General features: G+C 51.8%; 1 protein-coding gene across 1 annotated transcript in view; it reads right to left on the bottom strand.

Moving 5' to 3' along the window:
• Positions 1-15,547, bottom strand: part of HSPA12A (heat shock protein family A (Hsp70) member 12A) — a 75,814-nt gene that overhangs the window by 7,147 nt on the left and 53,120 nt on the right. Inside the window, exons 6-9 of the mRNA XM_061162739.1 lie at positions 12,289-12,405; positions 4,366-4,537; positions 709-795; positions 37-141 (exon numbers count right to left, since the gene is read on the bottom strand). Of these exons, the coding sequence (XP_061018722.1) occupies positions 37-141; positions 709-795; positions 4,366-4,537; positions 12,289-12,405 (481 nt within the window). The remainder of the gene's footprint in view (positions 1-36; positions 142-708; positions 796-4,365; positions 4,538-12,288; positions 12,406-15,547) is intronic.

Below are 15,547 nucleotides of genomic sequence, written 5' to 3' on the forward strand. Positions count from 1 at the left end.
GAAAATCAGCCATTTCCCTCATTTTCTCAGGCTCACCTGTTGCTTTGTACAGTTCTTTCAGATGTCCCTCTGGTAGCCGTATCTGATGGACTGTCAGGTCTACGGTGCCACCGCCACTGTCCACCACCACATACTTGTCACCTGGTACAAAACAGCCATCCTTTATACAGACCGCTTGTCCACTGTGTCCTGGAACAATCTGGCAGGTGATGACGGTGTACCCAGCTAAGCTCCATCAACACCCATTAATACAATGGTTTTGCTTATTAGCAGCACAGCGAGTGATTCATGACTAAAGAGAATGAGATAATGTCTGCCCAGAAGTGCCGGTTAGCATGGACTGTGAACACAGATGAATGAATCTTTAGGACTAAAGCATTCATGTCACACGACAGTGCATACCTGGCACGTACAAGTCGCCAACTTCCTGCCAAGGTAAGAGCACCATCGAATGACCTGATGTTTAACACAAGGCTTACTCTGGAGCTGGTGAGTTCCAGCTCCTACTTTTCTTCTGAAGAGCCTATATGGTTTTAGAACGTGCAAAATTACAGCTCCAAAAAGAGCTCTCCCTGGGCAAGCAGGTCTGTAAGACCAACTGATTTGGAACATTTTCCAAAAGTGTAAAAGGAACAAATAGGAATGCATTTTTGGCAACACACACACACACAAAATCCAGCAGGGGCAAACGACATTCAAGGACACTACCTTCCTCCAGCTCGGACCAGATTTCTCCTATGACATTCTCCACCAGAAAAGTCCGACTCTGCCGATTACGTCGTATGTGTTCCTTAGCTAGTGGCCAACACAAAGAAAATAACAACGGGTGAGAAAGCATGAAAGAGCCACAGTCCCTGAAGTCAGTGGAGGTGAAAGAGCATGGGAGGTTTGGGAACAGAACATTCGGTGATCTTGATCAGAGTGATTACATAAATACAACATGGGGGATGACAAAGCCAGCTCTTCCACAGCAAGGAGCTATTGCCACCAGCCTCCATCTATTCATCTGCCTGGAGATAGCCAGTGCCCTGCTGAAAAGCTCACCGTGGTGAGATTCCCTTCCTCCAGGAACAGTTTCAGGGGAATGGAAATAAAATAGGTCAGTTTCCTGGCTCTGCTGCCCCAGGGAGGAAGCTATCTGCCAAATGGCCTGCTGTGCGCTTGGTTAAATAATTTCACATCAAGGAACTTGGTCTGATACATGGAATGCGGGGTATGTTTTCCTAACTGGATCTGGGATAAACCGGCCAGGAGCTCTTTCCAGACCCCGTTGAAGTCGATATGCTCTTCCGCCACAAGGTGGCGCGGCTGAACCGAGCTAAGCCGGCGCCGCCTTTTCCCTGCACAATGCGGGACAGCCTAAGGGTGGCTGGGGTACTTCGTGGCTGTGATGCCTGGCATGGGTATTTCATCTCCCGCTGGCTCCCGACAGCCCCGTGAGACGGACAGGGCCCAAATCAGCGTCCTGTGTTCAGACGAGGAATCCAGGTCAGGGAGGTCGAGGGACTTGCCGTTCCCACGACTCTGTCTTGCAGCCTGAAATGAAGCCTCAGACCGCGGACCCCCTGCCTTTGAGACTTAACAGTTTAGAGTGAAGTCTGAAAAAGCAGAATACGAATGTTAAAAGGAGGGAAAGATGCCGTGAGAGGGAGTCTGGGAAGCACCAGAGCACTGGCACGATGGGAATTGGGGCAAATCACTTAACCTCTCTCGGCTTCAGTTTCCTCATCCATAAAATGGGATGATACTCCTTGACTCAAGTTCCACACAGGCTGAGCAGGGACTGGCCCTCGGATTTGTTGTCAGCACCCACTGTGACAACAGGCACACAGTAGGTGATGAGGAAAGCAAAGCACCTAGTATGAGACAGGGAACCCAACAAACGACCCCTACCATGAACAGCTTAGAGCAATCCTGGTTTTACAGACAAAGGCTCAAAGGCCCCCCACCACATTTTTAGTCCCTCAGCCCTACAAATCCATCTGCTGCTTGTTATCCAATAAAGGACCCTTGACCCTCCAGCCTCCTTCAGCAAGGAGCACGGTGTTCACAAAAGAACATCTCCTCTGGGGATTAGAATGGCAAAAATCAACATCGGGCCAGCCTTAAGTTCCTCAGGCCATCCCTGATTAAAGAGCTCCGGCAGGCCTGGGAGGGGTCCCCGAACTCAGGGTGTCTCCCCTATTCCCAGCTCCAGATGAACTTACATTGAACACTTTGCAGTGGGTACTGACTTTCTAAAACAGTCTAGGTGGCTAAGAAAATGGCATGTGTAAAAAACGGCCAAGTGAGGCTAATAAAATGTGTTCTGAGCGCTCAAAAAAATCCTGTTTTTCAGGCACATATGCCCAAGATTGTGAAAAATGGAGCCTTTACTGACGTCCTTAAGTCTTTTTGGAGTCAAATAATACCAACAGGAAACCCTGCAGTGCTGGGGACAGAGTGCCAGCTCTGGTCTCCTCAGTGGTGGCCACTGGGCGTCCATCAGGGAGGGGCATCAGAGGGCAGAGAATGGTCGGGGGGGGGCGGCTCAGGCTTGATGCCATCCTGGGTACCCCCTGATTAAGCACTCTGCCAGGCCTTCCCACACAGCACTCTGTCCTTCTGGAAGGGAGGTTCTCACCAAAAAGCAAGGTTAAGATGGAACCCCTGCCTCACCGACCCTCCGAGGGGTGGTGGCCAACAACATGAGGATTTCAAAAACCAAAGACACCCCTCTGAGCACAGAAAACAACAGCAAATTCCACAAGGCACAGGACACTGACATGGGGCAGCGTGGGCATGACAGGATACGTTAAAGGAAAGAGAAACAAAAACTCTTGAGCTCTTGGGAAAGGCAAGCATTCTAACAGTTCCCTCATATGTGAATGTTGTACTTAAGAAGTGTCAAGGAGAGCGGTGTTGAATCAGCTAATCGTGGCATGAGCTGCTATCTATGAACAACTGAGTAAGAATCAGTATATGAAATAGAGAGCCCAGTCAGATATTCCTCTTTTTTCCAATTAAAACAATGATCCTGAGTATTTAAAACGTGAATGCATTGGGTTTAGTTAGCAGTGAGGCTAGCCTTGTGAGAAAAAGGCAAGTCGAGTCCCGAGACTTGGAGGGAAGCCTGTTTCTGTTCATTCTGGGTGAATCAGATCCGGGCGGCAAACACATGGCCCTGGCAGGCTGAGGGGGCAGCAGCCTGGTGACAAGTGAACTTCTTGCCACTGTCTCATGGCTCAGGTTCCCAGACTCCTCCATCCTAGGTTAAAAATTCAGAGCAGTGGCCACTGGGCCAGAGTCACCTAGTAAAGAGGAAGAGAGCCCTGTCTGGGCAGGAATGTGCACCCGCCAAGGGTGAGCCTGGGGCCCAGCACCCCAGGCAGTGCAGAAACAGGCTTCAAGCTGGGCAACAAGGAAAGCTCGGGACCAACAGGTGACAGTCCTCACTCATGTCATCCCTCTCCTCCTCCAGGACCTGGGCCTTCCGGGGCAGGATGGAGGTGGGCTGGAGTGATGGGGAGTGGTGGGGAGGAGAGTGTTTGCTCTTGAAGTCCTCACTTGGGCAGAGAGCTCAGAGCTGGGGTGCACAGTGCCACCCCCCACAGCTCCTAAGCACCCGTGTTCACCCACGTGGCTCTGACTGACCCAAGGTATCTGCAGACTCCATGGCCCTGAACAGATCTACAGAGCCCTGCATTCCAGGGCAAAGCAGTTCTGAGGAGCAAGCTTGTGAGCAACTTGCATATCAAGTTTTTTCATAAATTGTCACAGACTTTTTGGCCAACCCAATATTGGAGAGAAAAAGGCCCTTAAAACGCCCATCCTGGATCTCCCTGGACGGTGAGCTCCAGGGAGCTCATTTTAGGAAGGGCTCCCTTCCTAAATGAGCATCAACCCCTCAGGGCAAGTCCGCCCTTTTCACCTCTAGTCTCAGGTTTATAGTTAAGATTCACAATGAGCGCATCAAAGCGGCCCCAATGAATGAGTCAGCGATAAATCAACAGTCTTAATGGAGGCATTAATAACAGGCCAGTGGAATTAGATTAAGAATCAGTTAATAGGAAAGCTTTAAAAGCCTAGCAAAATGCATGGCCAAGAGCCACTCTTGGACTGCTCTCACGTTCTTGGAGAGAAGGGTCCTCCCCTTAGGCACTTGGGTGGGTGATGAACTAGGGGAACCACTGCTGAGTTTACAGGTTCCTTGGAGGGGCCAGGTCGGGGGGAGGGTTGCTGAGCTCAGAGGTACTTAAGTCCAGCCTCCTCCAGAAGCATCTTGAGGTCTCCTGACGGCACTGAGTGCCTTTGCAAACTCCAAGGCAGAGACACATGCAGGGGGCCGGAGGGGGACGGCAGGGAGGGGAGAGAGAGAGCAGGTACCCTGTGCAAACCCAGCTCCTACTGTGTCACTGGAGCTGTACCCGTTGACCGCGGCCTTGCTGCTCAGATCAGTCATCTGGTGCAGCCGCAGCTTCCGGCAGTAGATGGAGGCTGCCTCGGGCTCCAGGGCAATGATGAGCTGCTCCGAGTTCTCCGGGGAGGCCAGGCCTGCCTGGAAGACAGAAGGCAAGGCTGGGACCCGGGTTCCCTGGACGGGGCCCCTCCGAGGACACCCCCGGAAGGGGTGCTCACGCTCTGCTTGTCAGGGAAACTCCCTCCACAGGCCCCTGCAGAGCCTAAAATCGGGGGTGACTGGGTGCTGAACCCTAAGCCAGATATCCAAACATAACAGAGTGGGCAAAGGAGAGAAAGAAAGTGAAAGTGAAGTCGCTCAGTCATGTCCAACTCTTTACGACCCCATGGACTGCAGCCTGCCAGGCTCCCAGTCCATGGGATTTTCCAGGCAAGAGTACTGGAGTGGGCTGCCAATGTACAAGTATTCTTGGCAAGTGCCAGGCTCTGTGAGCCTCAAGGCCGCCTGCATGTTTGGCCCGCTTGGCCCACAGCTGAGAAGCCCAAAGGGGCAAAGGACCCAAAACTTAGAAAACCAACCCAGGATGGAAGTCCGATGGTGGTCTGTTTCTGGTTCCAGAACTAAATGGTAGGACCGACGCCTAGCAAACCCCAATGGTCAGTGGCCTGGGAAACAGAAAGGCCATCGCTGGGCCTCAGCTGTGTGAGACTCAATCTGCTATGTGGGCATCTGACCTGTTATCTCCAGAGCACCGAGGGGGCTCCAGAAGAAAGCCCCTCACCCCCGCCCTGGAATCCACAGAGTCCCCAGGTCTTAGATGCTGGGGAAAGCCCACTGGCAGTTATCCTGTGCAAAGCCCCTCTCTTGTTCACAGAAGAATGTGCTTCTGCCCCGTGATGCCTGGGTTGCTCCAGCCACAACCCCTCCAGACCTCTTGAAGGGCAGCCAGGGGGCTTCGGGAACACCCCTCTGAGGGTGCGCAGAGACACAGACTGGCTTGGCCTTGACCTGGAGCACGAGGTGTGGCTTGCTTGTTGAAGCTGCCCATGTGCACGGATGTCCTTGGTTGCCAACACAACGGGAAACTAAAAGTAGCTAGTTCCGGCACCGCTGTGTTTGCTGTCTTTGCTGCCATTTCCGAGGGAACCCGGGATGCTCCCCGAGTGCAACATCCACTTTGGAGAAGGCCCCCAGTTCTCCCCAGGCCCCAGGAGATACAGACTCATCTTGTCAGCCAGGGACAAAGGTCTGCCTAACATCACACTCATAAATGACTCAGGGGGAAGAGTCAGCCTAGGGTCATGAGCAGAAGGGGCTTTGGAGGGTCAATTAGGTGTGACCAACTGTCCTGGGTTTCCTGGGACACTGATCTCTCAGTGCCCAAACTGGGACAGTCTTAGGCTCCAGGGTAGCCAACAGAAGTGACAGAGCCAGCCCAGGCCTGACAGACTAGCTCTTGAACTGGTTCCGAGCTCTCCTGCTCTTAGTAACTCCAGTTACTGAAGTGGGGCCCAGTCCTCCATGCTTTGACAGAACTCCTGGGTGCCCCTAACACTCCCCTCCTGAACTGGTTTGAAGGTGTGATCTCCATTCATTTAGTCTGGGACAGGACTGCCTACACCTGCTGCCATCTGTTCTCCTGAATAACCGTATTATCCCAAATGAACCAATCAGTTAGGTCTCAATGAGATACCATCAGCTGGCAGGTGACAAAGTCTCTACTTTGCCAAAACTAAATGTCTGCCAAGGGCAGAACCCTTCTGGAAGACTGTCCTTTACAAAACCAGATGGAAGCGCACATGCCTTCACCCTCCACCAGAAACCTGCCTCCTTCCTGCCTCGTACCCTGGGTTGAGCCCAACCACACAAGCAGGATCTGTTGCCCATCGGCGGGGTCCCCAGGTCGAAGAGGCCAGGTCTGCCCTGAGCTTACACAGGTCAGTGGGTGCCTGACGCAGGGGTGTGACAAGATTCCGGTCCAAGGGATTAAAGTGCCCCCTACCCCAGCCTCACTTTCTCGCAGGATCTCATCAGACATCCTCAGTAGAAAGGCAGCCGAGGGTTAAAATGCCTGATGAAAGATGCCACAGGTTACCCACGGCAAGTGCCGCCAGGAACAGGGGAACCTCTGAACTTTTCTCCCCAGGATCCCAGAAGAAAAACTCCAGAGTGCCAGCAGGAGGAGCCCTGTCTACGGCACAGTGCTCGTGGCCTGGTTCTTCCATCCTTGTGGGTTTGAACGTAAAGCCAAGACCCTTCTAGACCAGGAGCTCACAGGCCCGGCTCCCACCACGTGGACTGAGGAAGAAGGAAAGATGAACAACAACACAACAGCAGGCCCCGGATATACAGGCCTCTCCTGCAAAGCTCAGGATGGGAGGAGGCTGGGGAGGGCAGAGCAGAGTGGTGCCCAGGGCTCGGTGTGAAGGAGGAAAAGGCACATTCCTGCTGCCGCGTCCCGTCCGCCGGCCAGGCGGTGCCCACATGGCTGGTGAGAACAGCTGGTTCCAGGGCCTCTATGGGGCAATGGGGACTGCAGGAGACAAAGGAGCAGAGAAGATAGACACCTTCATTCCTCTCCAGGCCTTCCGGGAAATTCTGAACAGGCTGACTTACATGTGAAATATCTCCATGGAAAATCACATCAAGTTCAGAGGAGTGAGGAGTCTTGAGTAGAATGACACAGTTCAAGGGTGTCCGAGGGTCCCTGGTGTGTAACTGAGACCACCTCCCACCGGGATGCTCCCACATCCTGAAGATGTGAAAGACAAGCAGACTGATCCGAATCTGCCCCCAAAGAGCTGGGGCTGCAACACTTGGGGGACCATTCATCTGTCCCTCCCCAGCTGGGCTGGGCTCAGCTCCACAGCAAAAGCTTTGACCCATTTCCGTGAGGAGTTCCCCACGGTACCCGAGTGAGGATGCAGATGGAAGCAGAGTGAAGAGGACCCCAAACCGGAGGTGGGGGAAAGGCAAGGTCAGTGGGGGGTAGGGGGCCGGCAGTGTCTGGGAGGCCCAGGACCAAGTAACCACACTCCTCTGCTTGAACCAGCCCCTGTCCCCACTCCCCAGTGAGATCGAGGGGCCATGTCCCCACCAGCAAATGCTCAGGGAGGCCACAGGCGAAAAGAGAGGCCAGAGAAGACAGCTGTCTCTACACAGATTCCATCTCCCCAGGAGGCTTCTCAGAGCTGCCAGGGAGACTCCGAGAAAAGGAAGAAATGCAGACATCTCCACCAGCCTCTTACAAGCCCAGATGTCCTTCTGAGCAGAAGGATGCCGTGCCCTGAAATGTAAGCTTTGTTTCTCTATAAAACACTCCCCGTCCTTCTCAGCAGAAGCCCCCTGGCCTGGCGGCTACAAGAGACCCCAGGGGTCTTTGCCTGGGATCGGGTCAGGGTCAACCAGGGCGGAACAGCTCGCTCTCCGCTTCTGGTAACTCTACCCCTGGAGCTGGTATCCCAAGGCCATGTTTCTGTTCGATGTGAGCTCTCCCTCTGCTCGGCCCCCGGCCCAGCACGTGGCATGTTCTGCCTCTCACCGTCAATCCATGCGGACCTGTCTAACCTCTCCTGCAAGAAGGGGTGTTTTCTAAGGGCAGCCGTCGGGTCTTCTTGCCCCGAAGCACACAGTAGGTGCTGAGAGGGTAGCTGCCAAATGAATGAATCACCCATCCCTCCAGTCAACCTTTCTGCAATCTTCGGGCCACCTCTCAAGAGAGTTTTGCAGGCATGATCTGAGGATTCTACAATCAGAAAGCCTCTGAACCAAGAGCAGGCTACTCCATCTGACTCTCCACATCTGGGCCAGCAACAGTTCCATCGTAGTATTAGTTTTCAGAGCTTGGCTTCCTGGTCACAAGCTCCACTTGGGAGGGGCAGCGGGGTAAGAAAACCACACTCCAGGGAGGCCAAGGACACGGCGGTTACCACCCCAACTTCTCTGCTCCTTGGCCCTGCAGTCAGCCAGGAAAATCCGCCAAGGGGCTGTGTCCACAGCTGCATAAAAGGGCCAGACTAGTTGAGTGCTTGGCATTGAGCTGCAAAGAGCTACAGCTGCTGGGCTTCTGAGTGTCACGGGGTTGGGTTTCTTTCTTTATGTGATTATCTTTCACTGCAGCTTGTTCAGAAAGGGAGGCAAATGCAAGTTCCGTGTTAGATGAGATCATCATGGGTATGGCAATATAATTTATTTAACAGGTTTCTGGAACCTATGAGAGCTACACATTTTAAGCAAAATTCATCTAGAAAGACACTAGACTACTTCCTATGCATGATTCACGCAGGACAGAGTGGCACTATCTCCTATTCTAGCTCTTTTCTGAGGGCCTCAGAAGAGGCATCAGCTGTTCTTTCTGCTGCCATCTTTCCAGTGAATGCTCTTAAAGGGTCTAAAGCTGCCCCAAGAAGGTGGATCATAAAAGATGGAGCTTTAACCCACTTCTTCAGCAATCACTTGACACAAGAGGGGTTTGGGGGTTTTACAGATGAAGCTGCCCCCACGTCAAGTGCTGGGCAGCCCTCACTGGCTGTGAATCACAGACCTGCAAGCTCAGGCCCCAGGCCCACCCCCTGCCGGCCTGCTTCTCCCCAGGCCTGTTTCTGTCTCTCTTTTCATCCAGGCCTCTTCCGCCTCCACCAGGCGGAGGGGAGGTTGACGTTCAGCCACGTCAGTGCCATGAACTTGGACCCAGGAGCCTGGAAGGAGGGGCTCCGTTTGCCACATGCAAGCAGGGTGGGCTGACCAGTTTCCCAGCTGCCCTGATGGAAAACCATCCTGCTCGCCCTGCCTGCGCATCTGCGTGAAGCCAGGCCGATGGGCCGCACTTCTGGTGGAAGGGCTGCTGGGAAGGCTCAGGTCTCAGAAGCTAGGTGAGCCAGGAGCTGTCCTTTTTGCTCAGGTTCTGTATTTGTCAGATTTCTTCAGAGAAACAGAACCAGCAGAATGTTTATATAGGTAGAAAGGGGTTTATTATAAGGAGTTGGCTCACAGGATTGTGGAGACTGACAAATCCTAAGACTTCAGTCGGCAAACTGGAGGCCCCGGAGGGCAGACAGTACAATTCCCTTGCCAGCAGGCTCAAGACCAAGGAAGAGTCCAGTTAGAGTCCAAAATCAGGGGAAGCAATGCCCCTTTGAAGTTTGAAGGCAGGCAGGCAGGAGGATTTCCCTCTTATTCTATCCAGGAAGGTTCAGCCTTTTGTTCTAAATCAGGCCTTCAACTGACTGGATGAGACCCACCCATTTTAGGGAGGGCAATCTGCTCTATTTAGTCAATCCATGTAAATGTTAATCTCATCCAGAAACACCCTCATGGCAATACTTGGAATGATATTTGACCAAATATCTGGGTACCCCTAGGCCCAGTCAAGCTGACACATAAGATTAACAGTCACCATTCTCACTCTGTATAATAAATGGGAGGTGAGGAAGGAAGAGATGGAGAGATGCTAACTTGGGAGAGTAGCAAACCCCATTCATTTTGTCCTGAAGACTCTTCCAGAAGATAGGCTGACGAGGGTGCCCCTAACATGCTACAGACCCCTTCCCAGAAGTACAAATGGCTTCAATGAGCCACTTGGATGTGAGCGATTTGAGAGCAGGGCCCCTGTTGCATGACCTGAGCACCTATTGCATCCTGAAACAGAAGGCTGCTAGCGCAGGCTTGTTTAATGAATAAATGAAAGTGTGAACAAAGAATGAATGAACAAATGGTCCCTGCTGTCTTCAAATCCATCCAGTGACTGTAAACTGAACACGAGTATCAAAAAGAGCCCCAAATTAAGCTGCACTAACAGGGCCCTAGACAAACGTTACCTGGTAAGGAGAGGACAGATCCATTGGCAGGGCATCTCCTGGCCTCAGGAAGCAAATCCCCTGACCCCTTCCACCCATGCTGGCCACCTGGGCCCTGCCCAGGAGTTGCTGGCCCTCCCACTGCCCGAGGTGCCAAAGCCCAGAGGACCACCCCCCCCAGCCTGGCATTCCCCCTTGGCCTCCTCAGTGTAAGGGGTCTCTCCCTACACTCCCCCACGACCCACCCAGAGAGGCAGCCCTTAAAGAGCCGGCCCAGGACTCCACAGCCCTGATGCATCTACCAGTCTCTGCACCTCTTTCTTTTTCAGGCTAAAAATAAGAACTGTCCCGATTCCAGGTCACATGTTTGCTGCTGAAGTCTTCCTGAGGGCTGGAAAATGAAAAAAGTCCAAACCATGAATCCTGAGGATCCTTCCTGGGAAAACTCAGGCCCCTGGACAGTGTCTCAGCAGACACCCGGGTCCCTGGGTCCCGTCTCTGGATCCTTGGACACTGCCTGAGGGCTGACACCTAGGAAGAGCTCCCTGATGCCCAGGGCTCCTGTGGGCAGTGAAACTGCACTTGGATCTCTTCCTCTTTAAAGAAGTTGTCTGTTTCTGGAACTTCCACCCGCTTTCCTCATCCCTATAAAAACAAATCTATTTTTGGCAGATGCATAGACTGAACCAGATTCTCACGATGAACAGAGGAAGGGGAGAGCAGAGGAGACAGGCTGGGGCTGTGGAGGGAAGGAGGAGAATGGGGGTGGGGCAAGGAGGGGACACTGTTCCTCCCTGAACTGGAGTAAAGCCCCAGGCATGCAGGACAATTGAAGGTGCCCAGGGCCATCTGAGGAGAAGGCAATGGCAACTCACTCCAGTGTTCTTGCCTGGAAAATCCCATGGACACAGGAGCCTGGTGGGCTGCAGTCCACGGGGTGGTGAAGAGTCGGACATGACTGAGCAACTTCACTTTCACTTTTCACTTTCATGCATTGGAGAAGGCAATGGCAACCCACTCCAGTGTTCTTGCCTGGAGAATCCCAGGGGCGGGGGAGCCTGGCGGGCTGTGTCTATGGGGTCGCACAGAGTCAGACACGACTGAAGCGACTTAGCAGCAGCAGCAGCAGCAGGGCCATCTGACTGGTGCTCAGTGTGTGTGTTAGTTGCTCAGTCGTGTCCGACTCTTTGCGACCCCAAGGAGTGTTGCCCACCAGGCTCCATCCATGTGATTTTCCAGGCAAGAATACTGGAGTGGGTTGCCATTTCCTTCTCCAGGGTTGGTGCTCAGGGTGGATTCAGTTGAGGTTTTTGAAAGGAAAGGTCCATCCTTTCCTTTGAGTCTGTGGTCACAGATCCAGCATTAGGGGTGTGTCTCCGGGGAAGGGCAGCTCACTCTGGGAGGCATGGCAGAGGACATCTATGACCTGGGTGATGTTCCTCAGCCTGCTCAGGTGGAAGGTTCTGGAAGCTGACTCCCAGGCCCCAGGGTGAGCTCTCACTTATTAACCCAGGGGACTAAGCACTGTCCTGGGATCATAAGAGCAGGTCAGTATGGCCAGCCACTCCGGCCATGAAGTCAGACGCTCACGGGAGCCCCTTTGTGGCAAAAGTTGTCTGCAAGTGCGAGGGGTGGAGGCCTTGAGGGTTTGTGGCCCCAGTGATGCCCTCCAGCACCCATGAAGGATGGGCTGGCCGTCGCCGCTGCTGGTGCTCCTGCTGCCCAGAGGACACCGCCCCCCCGCCCCACAGCCTGGCCTCCCCCTTGGCCTCCTCAGTGTAAGGGGCCTCTCCCCCCACCCTGCTTCCTACTCAGAGAGGCAGCCCTTGACCTCAGAGAGACAGGCCTGGACAACAAGACCTGGAAATGGATAAAGCCTGAAAGAAAACCGAGTGAGCCCCTCCCCTCGTCCATCAGACCCCTTAGCCTCCCCCGGGAGGAAGCTGAGGAATGAGAAGGCTCCTGACCTCCTGGCTGTGGGCGACCTCTCACTGCCTCCCGAGGAGGCCTGTGAATGCTGGGGGACAGCTGAGGGGGTGACAGCCACCACCGTGTGCATTTTGGGCCCCCACCCCCCCTCAGCCTTGCACTCACCTGGTAGGCAGCTTGTCTCATGAACTGCTTGGCCGGCTGCTTCCAGATGGCGGGCACTGTGATGACCCATCTGACATCAGAGTTCTCGAACTCCGAACCCGCCTGGTCGCTCAGCTCCTGAAGCCAAAAAAAGTGCAGCAGGTCAAGGGAACAGAACTGGGCTTCTTGCAGCTTCCCTGAAAATCCAAGTTTCTTGGCCACAAACTTTTGGGGCCTCTCTTCCGCAGCCCCCTGAACTTTAACCAGTGTCAGGAACAAGAGTTTGTTGTCTGAATTTTCAGCAAACAGGGAGCTGCCAGCTCCTTCATTCACTGGATGTGGCTGTAGGTGGAGGCGGGCAGATCTGAGGCCTTTGGTCACTTCCTAGTCCTGTGACTTAGGGCAAGTGACCACCTCTCAGGCCTCAGCTTCCTTATCTGCACAATGGGAATATATCATTGTTGGGAATATATCATATCATATCATTGTCGGGAGGATTGATCACTTTCTGAGAGCTCTACTTCCTGACAGCTTCCTCTGCCATGTCAGTCTTGTTAAGCTCCTTCCATACCTCACCTCCATGAACCCATTTGAGAATCCTGTCTGGAAGAGGTAGGCATGGCCCCTTTTCTATAGATGGCAAACTAAGGCCTAGATGTATTCAGTATCTCTATGATGACTGACCAGCTAGAAAGGAGCAGAGCCAAACTCTGCACCCAGACCCAGGTCTATCTTGACACTAAAGGCCAAGGAAGGTCTTAAAGAAATTGTTACTTTTGGTCTTGTATCAGAACGGTGCCTGGCCTACAGGAATCTTTAGCAACTGGTGGCATTTATTATTAGAGTTGTCACTCACTCACCTTACTGCAAGCCCAGCACATCAGGGGGGGTTTCCTAGCAGGATGGGAAGGGTATGAACAACATGACCTAGCAAGAATGGTGCTGCCCTTGACTTTCAGTTAATATAAAACCTATCTACACATGGAAACAGGCTCACAGACACAGAGATCAGACTCGTGGTTGACAAGGAGAAGAGGGAGAGGATGAGGGATGGACTGGGAGTTTAAGGTTGGTAGATGCAAACTATTACATTTAGAATGGATAAACGACAAGGTCCCGCTGTGCAGCACATGGGACGATATCCAGTCTCCTGGGATAAACCATCATGGAAAAGAATATATTTTTTAAATGTATATGTGTGTATAACTCCTCTGTACAGCAGAGACTGGCATAACATTGCAAATCAACTAGACTTAAAAAAATCAGTGAGACCCACCTGGATAAACAGGATGGGTGGAAGCATGAGAGGTCTCAACCAGGCCCATGAAGATAAAATATGTCTCTAGAAAAGTTCTCTGACTCAGTATTCCAACCGGTAAAAGGAGAAGAGTAACCCTAACCCATAGCATTACTGGCAAGAATAAATGAGAGGACATGGGGAACATCCAGCCCAGAGAAGACCACACTGATCAACACTCACTACACCTGCCCCTGCCCTCCTGCTGCCACAATCACCAGGCAAATCTGAAAACAAACCCGGTGGTGGTGGTTTAGTCGCCAAGTCATGTCCGACTCTTGAGACCTCATGGACTATAACCCTCCAGGCTCCTCTCTCCTGGGATTTCTCAAGCAAGAATGCTGGAGTGGGTTGCCATTTCCTTCTCCAGGGGATCTTCCTGACCCAGGGATGGAACCCGTGTCTCCACCTTGGCTGGCGGATTCTTCACCACTGAGCTACCTCAGAAATATATACACACATATATATGTATGTATGTATGTAGAGAGAGATATATATATACTTCTTCAAATTCTTTTCCATTATAGGTTATTATAAGACACTGAATACAATTCCCTGTGTTATATATAGGTCCTTGTTTTTTTTTCCATTTTATACATAGTAGTGTCTGTTAAGGGCTTCTCTGGTGGCCCAGCTGGTAAAGAATCTGCCTGCAAGGCAGGATACCTCAGTTCGATTCCTGGGATGAGCAGATCCCCTGGAGAAGGATTAGGGTACCCATTCCAGTATTCTTGGGCTTCCCTGGTGGCTGAGACAGTCAAGAATCCCTCTGCAATGCAGAAGACCTGGGTTCGATCCCTGGGTTGGGAAGATCCCCTGGAGGAGGGCATGGCAACCCACTCTGGTATTCTTGCCTGGAGAATCCCCATGGACAGAGGAGCCTGACAGGCTATAGTCCATGGGGTTGCAGAGTCAGACATGACTGAGCGACTAAGCATAGCACAGCACAGTGTCTATTAATCCCAAACTCCCAACCCCTTTCCCTTTTGGTAACCATAAGTATGTTTTCTATGTCTATGGATCTACTTCTGTTTTATACAGAAGTTCATTTGTATCATTTTTTTAGATTCTATACATATGTGATATATGTGATATATGATATTTGTCTCTGACTTACTTCACTTACATGATAATCTCTAGGTTCATCCATGTTGCTGCAAATGACATTATTTCATTCTTTTTAATGGCTGAGTAATATTCCATTGTATATATATGTACCACATCTTCTTTACCCATTCATCTAGTCAATGGACATTTAGGTTACTTACATGTCTTTGTTATTGTATAATAAATAATGCTCCTATGAACCTTGGGGTGCATGTATCTTTTAAAATTTGCATGTATATTTTCATCTTTTCTGGATATATGTCGAGGAGTGGGATTGCTGGTAAAACAGTCATTTTCTGTTTGTGTCTATGTTTGTGTTTATTTTTTTGATCATGTTTTATTTCCTTGAGGGCTTCCCTAGTGGCTCAGCTGGTAACAAATTCGCCTGCAGTGTGGGAGACCTGGGTTTGATCCCTGGGTTGGGAAGATTCCCCTAGAGAAGGGAACAGCTGCCCACTCCAGTATTATGGCCTGGAGAATTCCCTGGACTGTATAGCCCAAGGGGTTCCAAAGACTCAGACATGATTAGTGACTTTGACTTTCTAACAGGAGGTCAAGATGGCAATCTTAGACGCAAGGAGATCAAACCAGTCAATCCTGAAGGAAATCAGGCCTGAATATTCATTGGAAGGACTGATGCTGAAGCTGAAACTCCAATACTTTGGCAACCTGATATGAATAACTGACTCCTTGGAAAAGACCCTGATGCTGGGAAAGATTGAAGGCAGGAGAAAGGGACAACAGAGGATGAGATGGTTGGATGGCATCACTGACTCGATGGACATGAGTTTGAACAAGCTCCGGGAGTTGGTGATGGACAGGGAAACCTGGCGTGCTGCATTCCATGGGGTCACAAAGAGTCGGACATGACGGCGG

The sequence above is a fragment of the Dama dama genome, chromosome 15 (genome assembly GCF_033118175.1).
Source record: "Dama dama isolate Ldn47 chromosome 15, ASM3311817v1, whole genome shotgun sequence".
Taxonomy (NCBI): domain Eukaryota; kingdom Metazoa; phylum Chordata; class Mammalia; order Artiodactyla; family Cervidae; genus Dama; species Dama dama.